At 36.8% G+C, this 12,446-nt stretch overlaps 1 protein-coding gene across 2 annotated transcripts; it reads left to right on the forward strand.

The window, feature by feature from the left end:
• Positions 1 to 5,498: 5,498 nt before the first annotated feature.
• On the forward strand, positions 5,499 to 8,745 carry LOC116173424 (protein phosphatase 1M). 2 transcript variants are annotated; one of them, XM_031490893.1, is made up of 6 exons: positions 5,499 to 6,080; positions 6,128 to 6,241; positions 6,292 to 6,370; positions 6,449 to 6,514; positions 7,838 to 7,995; positions 8,048 to 8,745. In XM_031490893.1, the coding sequence occupies exons 1-6, from the start codon at positions 5,649 to 5,651 to the stop codon at positions 8,504 to 8,506; spliced, it is 1,308 nt and encodes a 435-aa protein (XP_031346753.1). In that variant the 5' UTR covers positions 5,499 to 5,648; the 3' UTR covers positions 8,507 to 8,745. The 2 variants fall into 2 exon arrangements, with proteins under 2 accessions (XP_031346753.1, XP_031346752.1); XM_031490892.1 differs by having other exon boundaries at positions 6,292 to 6,514.
• Positions 8,746 to 12,446: the final 3,701 nt, after the last annotated feature.

Genomic DNA, 12,446 nt, shown 5'->3' on the forward strand with positions numbered 1-12,446 from the left:
ATTGGATATTCGCCTCCAGAAATTTGTCTGAAGAAAGTATTTACAGTCTATTAATAATTCAAATTCTAAAATGCATATATGGCAGGAACTTAGGCTATTTCTTTGGAGGATTGTTGCATTTGACTTATTATATAGGATTTTGGCATTTAATATTCATATTGACACCAATAAATGTGGTAATTGGTGTAAAAAAATAATTCTAGGAAGGATGTTCTCAAATATAATTCAAAACACTTACTTTTATTTTTAATTTACAGATATTAAATGTAGTACTTACATCACAAATTAAACTCCAACTTCTTGTATTATTGCATATTAATACGCAGTATTAAATATGAATTTTCCCCTACATCTTTCGACAAAATATGCAATTCCTACACGAATCAACTCAGTCCCGATACTTAGGAATTACAAAGGAACTTAGATTTAATAGGGAAGTATTGCGTGTCGTTTCTTGGAGTGTTTGGAAAATTTGTCTTTAAAAAATTCACTCCCGTAGTATTCACGTTTTGAATATTCGCTCGGGAAAATTTGATTACTACAAACCCCACCCTCGGGCAAATTTGGAATCGAGTTTCACCAATTTGACTACGAAGTAACCTCATTCGTATTGCCACAAATAAATTTGCTAAATTTTTGTGAATAAATAAGTCTAGCGAAGCTTTTTTCAAAAATAATCCAAAGATCTTACTTTTGTCACGTTCGCAATCGTTCTCTACACATTCCGTCGCATTTTCCTTTTGTTGGTGTTCTGCTTCAGCTGCTTTGGATGTCTTTTCATCTGAAATATGGATATTCTGTATTACACACGGCTTCACTCATTCTAATGGCCATTACCTTTGCCTGGTATATTCAATGATTCGATTCCCATAAAATCCAATTCCTCATTTAAAGTAAAAGCTGGGGTTAAGTGGTTCAAGTTATTACGCACAACCGTTTTCTCACAAGGGGTAGTTGTGCTATTATTTATCACGGGTGTACATTTCACTTCTTTCTTAATGCTGGTTGCAGGTGAATAGATTTCCGCAATTTCTTCATTTTTTGAATTGGAACCATCAGTTTCGGGTCCCTTATCCGTCACCGAATGAACACCACTTACTTTCAGATCGTGAAGTGTGTTTGTACAATACTAAAATGACCCAGTATTGGGATTGGTACTTTTGCACTTCGGATACTACTTACACTAAGCTTTTCCGCTGTTTCGCTCACTGCAGAATGCATTAGGTACAAATTCTCAAATCCTACTCTACACGTCTTGCAGATAACCTTGTCATTTTCATTTTTCTACAAAATATAACATTTGAACAGAAGTGGAATGGAGGAGTTTCTACTTACGTAGCCAAATCGCTGCCTGATACGTTCCAAAATCGTAAAGTTCGCTTTTTTGTTAGCAAGTTTGGAGTCTCTTAAATCTTTTATGGTACCACACATGAAGCAACAGCGGCAATCCTTTGGTTTAAGAACATTGGATCGTGTTAAGTGATTGATAATTCCCTTCGCACAATGGATTAAGGAAGCTTCACACGTCTCGCAAATAGGGAAACTTTTCCCTGCAGATGTAAGCTATAAAATACAATTGAGCTCAATTTGAACAATAAAATATACGTAAAAATACCTCATAAAGCATGCACTCCCTCGCATTAACAAAGCAATCGTCATCCGGCGTCACGACGGATAGTGGAACGGAAGACTTCCCGCACACCCTGCAGACCTCGACGCCATCACCTAAAAACGATTCATTTTGTTCCAATTTAACTAAAACGCACGTGTAATATGCAAAAGTAAAGAAAACTGACCTGATTGATTCATATTTTGAATAATAATTCCTTCGTCGATCATTGCACGACAGTAGTAAAATGACAGTAGTAAAAATTGACGTTTTGTCAACTGTAACTATGTTTTAAGTTACAGATACTAAATGTACATCAAAAATAAAACTTAAAGCGATTAATTATATGAAAGTACCGACTCCTCAACTTCTTGTAGTACCTACTGCGTAATAATACATAGTGATTAGTGATACACGAGTTGTATACAACTTTGGACAATATGTAAGTGTGAAATGTGCATATAAGATTCGCCAGTATTTTGGCTTTAATCCAAATAATTATATGAAATTAGCGATTCCTCAACTTCTTGTAGTACTTACTACCTAATAATAATAGTAGGTTTTCCTCTACAACTTTCGACAATATATTATACACAACTTAATTCCGTTCCTTAGGTGTGCTGTAATCATAGCCACTAAAGAGATTTGTACTGGGCCGCACAAAAACCTTTAGCTAGCAATGTCCAAATAAGCTTGGATTTAAGCGAAACTTGAAAGGTCTTTAATTTGGGCTAATTTCCAGAACTATTGCTGAATTGACAGTAAATCTACCTCATCAGTGCGGTGAATCTGGTGTTATGGGTGTTGTACCTGTTGGTACAACAATAATTCGTTTTTAAGATGATTGTTGATCGGATACTACGAACAAATAATTTACAAAAAAAGGAATTGAATAAAAAGAGGCTGTATATCATAAATGACCACGGTCAGTCAGCTTGGGGGTGGAGTGGCGTGGAGTAGATAATTTGCATACACCAAGCACTTACCATAATTAATACACCGTTTGAACTATTATTTGCAAAGAAAGCCGATTTACCCGAGAATCTTAACGGATCTCGAGTAGAACCGCCTATAATATCCACGCATATGATACAGAAGTTAAGTATAGTTTACAATTGTCTTAAAAAAGAGCTGGAGAGTAACTAGAGAAAGTGAAAAGAAGTCGTAAATGAAAATGTGATGCCAATTCATGCGAAATTCGATTAATAAAACCAGGTGATCCAGTATTGATCACAAATGAAAACCGTAGTAAATTAGATCCTTGGTTGAACGGTCCATATACAGTAATTTCGAAAGAAGGACCAAACTGCATTATCAAAGACGATAAGGGCAGGCAAGTAAAGGTATACAAAAATAGTGTGCACATTAAATTATAACACGTAATTTAGTTATCTGTAAGGACTTTATAGTATTGTTATGCAGTTAATTAATTCGGAATTATTTGAATTCATTAAATTTTATACTTATATGTAACAGTCTTGTAAAACACCCCGTATTCCAAATTCCTACGAATGCCATTTTAGACATAATTATCAAATTGTCTTTGCGCGAATTGCAGCAAAGTTTTCCGTACTTTCACTTATGCGTGAGGGGCGCCATTTGAGGTGGCAGGAGAGGGCCGTGCCCCCCCTAAAGTATATGAAAAAATAAACCAAATACACACGTACTTATAGTAAAAATGTAACGTATGATGCCCCAAGGATCGTATCTGTTTAGGATAACCTTTGTTTATTAAATGAATAAACAAAAAGGCATAAAACATGCCTATGTAAATGTACCTAGGTAGTAGATACATGGTACAGGCAGTCAAAACAGTCACGTAATATACCATAGCCCATAGGCCTTCGTCGCTTAGCACTGGACCCTCCCAACGATAAGGTGAAATAGCGCTCCTGTATGCGTATGCATTGATGTGAAAGCATTTAAATCCTTAGGGATATGTGATATGCGCATGCTATCAGTGTTATCTTGTGGGGGCTTTCCCTTTAAATTGATAGCTGCGCCACTAAAGGATTAATAATTGTTAATTGTTAATGTGCTGTTGTTTGAGAAATAAAGAAGAATAAAAGATTCATATGACATTGTAGATCCTATGCTACGTTGCGCAAACCACCACCCTGTACACTAGCGCCCCTTTGGTTGTAGTTGGCGCAAATTGCTTTCATTTAGAGTAGAGGATGTGGGTGGTGTTAAACACGATGCTGGTCACAGGCGAGGTTTTGGGGACATGATCAATTCGCCACTGAGTGACCGGCCAATTCGACAACTCGCCACTATCATCTGCACAATATTGGGCTTGTAGAAGAGCCCACGTGCAGGTTCTGTGGCGAAGCAGATGATGATCAGAAACAGACATCATCTCCTTGGCGACAGTTATCTGGAACCGGGAAGGATGAAAGCAACTTATAGGCTAAAGAAGGTCCTATTCTTTATTGAGAGGAACATGCTCTGAACCTAGGTCCGAAAGAAAGAGGGTAGGTACAATGGGCATACGCCACGTGCTGCATCGTTGGGCTTGGGCTCCCCTTATGAATAGAATAGAAGACGAGGTACACGATGCTGATGTTGTAATATACGAGAGATTGGATAAGTTAGCTGTTTTGATTGTTAAATAACGATGATAAAGAGTTAAAATAGACCTTATTTTTCGACGTAGCCCACCGAAGCTCAACGCACTTCAAAGAGCGTTTCCCCAACCCCGCGATCCGCGTCTGGAAGTGCTTTTCCTCCAACTTCTCAAAATAGTATAGGTAGTTTTATAAACAGAGCCAAATCAAGAGGTTAAGGGTTGTAGGAAATCAAATGGAAACGCAAATCGAACAATTTCTGGGACACAAGACGATACGAATGGACGGCTGCATTGTCGTAATTAAACAATTTCTTCTTCGCTGCTGTCTGTAAATGAAATTGCATGGGTTACATGGTAGAGCGGAAATTGCATGTTTATTACCTATACCACAGATTAATTATTTAATCTGTACCTATACCTACTGAACTTCGTCTTAGCTTTAATTAATTTTATGCCATTTGTTACGGTCGAGATTAAGTTGGTGCCTTGGTGGTAGAGCAAGATCTTCATATATTTACAAATTTCGTCGGAAAAATGACCACTGTAGTTTCGTGTCTTAAATTAAAACGTAATCCCGCCGAGCAGGCATAGTCTGCGGTGTCGGTCACTAGCAGAGCTGGGCGAAATTGGTTTCTAGTCTATAACTTTTGATTGAGAAGTCTGATCGAAAAAGTACGAATTGATTTGGATTCTACGCACCCAAATTAATCAGAAAAAGTGTTTTCCCGAGAAATTTTGGTGTAGTTGATTTTTGGTAGAAAAGGAAGGTTTATACACTGCCTTTTTTTGCCCCGCAAAAAAAATTGTCTCAGATCGACCCGGAAAAAAAATTTCTTATAGAATGTGGCCTGTAGAATCCATAATTTCAAACAGTTCCAAGATTGGGCTACTAGTTCAAAAGTTACAGCCCTTTGAATTTTCTTTCGAAATTGGTTTCTAGTCTATAACTTTTGATTGAGAAGTCTGATCGAAAAAGTACGAATTGTTTTGGATTCTACGCACCAAAATTAATAAGAAAAAGTGTTTTCCCGAGAGTGCATTCGATTTTTGGTAAAAAAGGAAGGTTATCACTAGTGACATAAAATAACTCGTATAGCTTCTTCTACGCCTTAGTAGTAGGTGCATAGGCAACACACCTTACACTTATGTCTACTGTTCCATATTCAATGGTATGATAATTATTTAGGATGGGTATCACATCTGTAAACTAAAGATCATTGAACTTTTGTTTATAAATAAAGGTTCAATGATAAAAGTTATGTAAACGTAAATATTTATTATCCTTTCATGGCAGTTCTTTTTAGTTTTTATATTGGTAGTAATGACTGACAAGCTGTAAATGTTGACAGCTTCTTATTTCACTTTTGTTATTAAATTTTATAGTTACTTTGACAATTAAAAATTGCATTTTTTTAGACAAATTAAACTTTTAATTAATTAATTTGTAATAGACAACCGATTCAAATAGACATGTTGAATCGGTTTAAAAGTGTCGTGATTGGTGCTGTTACTGGATTAGAAGTAAATGGCATACATTCTGGTCCAGACATCAATCAAAAAAACCACCTTGCCCCCAAGTTTCCCTATAGACGCCCCCATTTCTTAAATCTCGAAGATGACGAAGTCCAAATGTCTGCAGATCACAAATTACGGCCCATAATACACCCAAGTCGTCAATTACCTTATTATGCGGGCTATGCCGAATGTGTTAATGCGGGCAAATCGAAATGGAACGAGGATCAAGCAGTTTATCGTTTAGGGGTGCTTACAAAGGTTGCCACGAATGATATTTTGGGCCCCAAAACATATAACATTCCTTATACTTATTATGGAATTTTTGATGGCCATGCCGGTGTAGGAGCAGCTCTCTGCGCAGCCAACCAATTACACCACATTTTACACGTAATTACTCCCTCAGTTTTGTATTGTACGTTGATTATTGTTTGCAGGAAAAATTAGTTGACGCTCAAGACGACATTTGGTTGGAATTCACCGGAGAACACCAAGTAAAATCTCGAGACTTGCTAATTGTAGGCGCACTAGAAGCGGCATTCCAAGAGATGGTACCTGCTCAATTTGTATACTTTGAGTTACGATGTTGCTCTTTTTTAAGGATCAATTAATAGCGGAAGATCGTAATAAATACCAAGCGGCGGGAGGTTGCACAGCACTAGTAGCTTTAATAATATTAGGTAAATTATATGTGGCAAACGCCGGTGATTCGCGAGCCATTATTTGTAATGGTGATGAGTATCATCCTATGTCTATAGATTTTACACCAGAAATTGAAAGAGACAGAATCAGGAGACTGGCAGAGCAGCAACCTGCACTATTAGGTGAGTGTCTCCTCCAATCTTTAGATGTAGTAAGTGATTATGTTTCATTCAATTTACAATCCATGCTAGAGGTACAGTTTAAAAACTGTTTTAAGTTTTGGACATTTTTCATGACAAATGTCAACTATGAGGAGTAAGCATAGCCTTTAGGTTCCCACTTCTCTATAAGAAAAATCAGGGTTTTCAAGAAAAGGATCTGTATAATCTAAGGGTTCATCTAAAGGAGAAGAAATGTATAAAGATACAATTTGACTTTTTAGTTACATTTAGGAGCAATTACTTCATTGAACAAGGACCTCGAGAGAGGGGAGTGGATTCAACATGTGGCTCATCTTCAATTGAGGGCTCTCGGGGTTAAGTTTGAGACATGTTAGCTCTAGCATAGTCGACAAGCTATTCATCTTTCGGCTCCTCAAGCTGTACGCTCCATGCGGAATTATTTCGTGCCCACTTGCGTAGGAAAATGTTATTTATTTAAAAAGTGTAACTACTAATTTTTTTGAATTATTTCTATAGGTTTTTTTTGGCGTGTCTTTTCTAGTCATTCTAACTCTTCATATTAAGTACAACATAGTTTAGGTAGGTAGGTATATATAGCTGTTCCGTATGGTCATTTGTTAAATAAAGTTTCGTATGTACTATTTTTTTTGTAAATATAAATACATTATGCTCTTCTCTATTTTCATTATCGAACCATTGAGGTAATGGGCAATGGAAAGGGGTTGTCGATTCATCACATGATGTTTTCAGCAACTTTTTAACCCCTTCCCCTTCCTCCTGGTGACATGTGGCGAGGTTTAAGACTAACCCCCCCCCCCTCCTCCTCCAAAATGCGTATTTTTTGAGTACCTTGTCATGGCAGGAAATTTTTACTCATCAAAAATTCACTTTTGTTTGGTTTCTGGTCCATACTAGTAATCACAAGTTACAAGAAACGGATTTCATTTTCAGTTAATGCATTTTGTTCTTCTGAAAGATTTTTTGGGACCATTTTCTACATATTATCCTCATTCCCAATCCATTACAGTTTTGTGAATGGGTTGTCTGATTCAAATTCAACTGTTCTTCAGTCCATCTGAGTGGAACCAACGATTTGGACGAACCAGATCATTCATTTATGGAACGAGGTACAAAGTGACTACAAGAAAAATGATTTTGGACAGCCATATGAACAAACTAAGCTCAAAATTTTTTGAAATGGAGGCTTTACTTGGATACCATATCTATTAAAATTGGCCTTACGCATGGTTATTTTTTACTGAAGCCTCAAACTGAAGTACACAAACTTTTTGACATCATTTTAAAAATAGCGTACTGTTACAGGGAAAGAATTTACCTTTCGCGAGTACATTAAACAACCAAACATCATGGATTTAGGAAAACCGGTTATGTATAGAGATGCCCACATGAAAGGGTGGGCATATAAAACTGTGGAGGCTGAAGATATCAAGAAACCTGTGATTACTGGTCACGGAAAAAGGGTGTGTCGGCTATAGTGATTGTTTCAATTATCTTATTATGTATATATTACAGAGTAGAGTGATGGGTACAATAGGTGTGACACGTGGCTTTGGCGACCATGACCTAATCGCCGTGTACCAGAAGCTTGAAAAGATTCCTATAAAGCCATTTTTGTCACCTCATCCAGAAGTGCAGGTCCATCGTCTCGATAATACCCAACAGGATGAAGTTTTAGTGATGGGAACGGACGGTTTATGGGATGTCATTAGTGGAACTAAAGCCGCAGAAGTTGTTTCGAAAGCCTTAGGCATTTTTAGTGAGAAAGAACGTTACGTGAGTGCTGCTACATGTTTAGTTGGCTCGGCGAGAGGTAGTTTAGTTAATGAGCATTCTTGGCAACTGAAATGTGGCAAGCAGGCGTCCGTTGATGACGTTTCAGTGTTTGTTATACCACTTTTATGTTATAAAAATGAACATCAAGACTGGAAAAGTCATTATTTAGCAAATCCTATGAATTGTGATGAAAACTAATAGGTATTGTCCATTGATTCTTTATTATTATTAATATTATTTCCCATTTGTGATCTTAATTTTATTTCTAAGTCAAGATTTTGTAGCCAATGACGCATGGTATTAAGGATCTTAGTTATTTGATCGAAATAAGCTCAACTATTTGATTTTAAATGTCTATACTTTGTTTTTTCTACTTTTTAAATTTTTATATGTTTACTGGAATAGCCGTTATTCAATAAATTAGTATTGAATTTAAAGCGCATTCATTTTCTTTGAAATTTACATACCGTCATCTGGGGTGAAGGCGGACAGTAGGGGCCAAAGCGGACATAGACACGTGTTTTGTAATTCCGTCAAGGGCATCTTACCGGTTTGGTATTTTTCCGCGGTAAGTTGCCGAATCGGGCCAGTAGTGAGTAGCTATTGTATGTGTGAGGTGGTTGAGTAAAAAAAAATTTTTCAGGGACCTACAGGTAAGAGATTATATAACTTCGGTTTTTGTCAACTTCCCAAACGTTGAAAAGAAACAATTGCCCATAAAAAACGTAAAGGCGTATAAAATTTGTTTTGGCTTTAAAATGTTCACTGATGTGGAGTTAACATTTGTACGAATAATCAAAATCACAATGTCTTTAGTTTTTGTTTAATCAATTAATATATAAATAATTGTCATTAGGTGGGGTGAAGTCGGACACCATGGTTCGAGTTTACAAGCACAAAATTGGTATAAATTTCATGAATTATCGGGAGGAAACCCTAAAAAATGCTCTTGCTGACATTAAATCGGACAAGAAAACTATAAGGCAGGCTGCAGAGTGCTACAAAATTCCAAAATCTACACTGCATGACAAAATTAAAAAGAAAAAAACAAAAAAACATGGAGGTCAAACTAAACTTTCTTCCGAAGAAGAAAAAATGATTGCAGATGGCATCACCAAATTTTGTGAATGGGGTTTCCCCATGACTCGCGGGGGTATAAGATTGCTTGTAAAGGGTTACCTTGACCGGCAGGGTAAAAAAATTAAAATCTTTAAAGACAACTTCCCTGGTCCAGAGTGGTTTTATAAATTTCTTCAAAGACAAAACATTTTAACGGACAGATTTGCGCAAAATATTAAGAGGTGCAGGGCTAATATATCAAAAGAAATAATAACAGAATATTTTCAAAACTTAGAAGAGAGCTTGGACGGTGTTGAACCTACTCATATTGTCAACTAGGATGAGACAAACCTGACAGATGATCCAGGTAGACAAAAAGTTCTTTGTCGAAGAGGTTCTAAAAGGGTTGAAAGAATCATGGATGTTAGCAAATCAAGCACTTCGGTAATGATGGCAATCACTGCAGCTGGACATTTACAGCCTCCCTATGTCGTGTATAAGGCTGTACATTTGTATCCCACGTGGATAGAGGACGGCCCCGAGGGAGCGATGTACAACCGAACCAAGTCAGGCTGGTTCGACGCTATGACTTTTGAGGATTGGTTCGACAAAATTATCCTTCCGTATTTTAGAAATCTCCTTGGGAAGAAGGTGCTAATCGGAGATAATTTAGAAAGTCACATTTCACTCCATGTTTTAGAAGCCTGTGAACAACATAGTATCAACTTTGTGTTGCTTCCTCCCAATGGAACACATCTTCTACAGCCGTTAGACGTGGCGTTTTTTGCACCTATGAAGAAAGCGTGGCGTGAGATATTAAGAGAGTGGAAAAACAAAAATAGAGGGTGTATACCCAAATCTGATTTTCCCCGCTTGTTCAACAAGTGTATAAAAAATATAGAAAACATTGAAAATAACATTAAGTCCGGTTTTAGAGGATGTGGAATTATCCCACTCGATCCAAATGTGGTTTTAAGTAAAATACCAGATGTCGATGCCAGTCAAGAGCAAGATCAGCGGCAAAATGAGAAGCACTGGACAACAACGTTACAGGAATTTCTGAAAGAAAGTCGGTTGGCGGCAACGCAAGATCTTCGTCCAAAGCGAGGTAAAAAGTTAAAGATCGCACCTGGAAAATCAATTGGACGCAAAGATTTGGAGGCTCCATCCACCAGCTGCGCTGACCATATAAACAGCGACTTAGAAAAAAATAGTGAAAGAGAAGATGAGACTGAATCAAACGATGACGATCTAGAACTCGAAGATGTGACTGATGGTGATGAAAAGGAAAACTGTGGTCAAGAGGATTTAGAGACTGATGCGGATTTAGTATCTAATGTTATACAGGGAACTTTTGTGTTAGTGAAATTTAATTGCCCTAAGAATGCCCATAAATATTATGTTGGGTGTGTCTTAGAAATTGTTGATGAAGCCAAAAACGTTTATTGTGTTAATTTTTTAAGGAAACAACAATCAGAGAAAACTGGGGTCCACTTTGTGTACCCCAATACCAAAGATCAGAGCTTAGTAGAGGGCCTCCAAATTTTTCAAATTATCAAGGATGTCAAATTCTTAAGACGCGAGAGATTTCAATTTCCCAGTTTGGGGAAATACGATGTTAGAATCGAATGAACAAAAAATGTTGTTACCTAGGTACCTACTCAAATATTTTTGACTTTCGACCTTAACAAATGCCAAATATTTTTGATTTTTAGACTTTTTAGAAATAGATTTTATTTTTTAAATGTGTTATGGTCTTTTATAATATTGAGTTGTATTTTCAAATTATGTTTTTGTATTTTTGAGAATAAAAATAAGAGTTTTCGTTATGTAAATTGCATTTTTTTTGGATTTTTGTGTTAAAAAACATATTTATAATTTTTTTCTGTCTGAATTCGCCCCATATATAGTGTGAAGAATAATTTACAGGCAAATTAAATGGGTGTCCATCTTCACCCCACACATAGGGGCGAAAGCGGACAACATTAGACAAAAAAAATGGGGTAACATTTTTCTTCAAAAGCTATATGAAATCACATTCTACAAATATGGAGGTGTATACATTAATTTTTTTGACAATTTTTGCCCTAATGGCGTGGGACTAATCTATAAAAAAATCCAAAAACTATCCGCCTTCACCCCAGATGACGGTACAGGTCAAGTTACACAGCAGCCAGCAACAATGTTCACGGTTTTAAGACCCTTACTATGACATATGTGATAGAAATATGGAAATGAACAAATACTTCAAGAACAAAAACGGACTATCAAAAGTCTAGAGTGAATAAACAGCCAAATCTCCTGTAAGCCGTACAAAATACATACTTACCTGTCCAGCTTCATATATCCTAATAATCCTAATAACAACCTATGTATGCCCCCTAAATGCAGACTACACTATAGCAAGGAACAGGTATTAAGCTCTACCATATCTGGTCTAAGAAGCCATCTTCTAAAGAACCCAGTATATAAGTACCACTATGAAGACTTCCTAAATATGTCTTTCAATGAATGAATTGTAATTTGTAAGTACCTTCCCTTACATTATGACATTGATATTGATTTATTTATGAAATCATATAGGCTCCAGATCTTTCAATGTAATTTCCGGAGCACAGAGAGTCTATGAAGGTTTGAAAAGAGATAAAATTAATTCACTGACAAGGCCTATAAAATTCCATAAAGGACCTAAAAACTATCAACACGCATAGAAAGTCCTGGAAAAGATGCGGAGCCTTTCCAAAAACTTTAACGCCCATTTGCAATTAAGTAGGGAGTAACCTTTCCGAACCGGACTCTGAAGTGTATCCAATTGAAACCCCCCAACTCTCAACCCGGTTTTTGAAACACTGCCCATACAAAGAGTGCGTTTTATAGTGGGAGCGGCTCGTGATAAATATTGGTATTATTCGGCATTTCGTATTAAAATTGTGCCACTTGGAATTCTCTACGTACCCTTCATAGCTAGCAACAACTTTAATAGTGGGAGCGGCCCGTGAGAACAAACGGCATTTCGTATTAAAATTGTGCCTCTTGGAACACATGTTCCCTAGACCTATTGGAGTGATTTGGGTCGCAG

The sequence above is a fragment of the Photinus pyralis genome, unplaced genomic scaffold (assembly GCF_008802855.1).
Source record: "Photinus pyralis isolate 1611_PpyrPB1 unplaced genomic scaffold, Ppyr1.3 Ppyr1.4_LG6, whole genome shotgun sequence".
NCBI lineage: Eukaryota > Metazoa > Arthropoda > Insecta > Coleoptera > Lampyridae > Photinus > Photinus pyralis.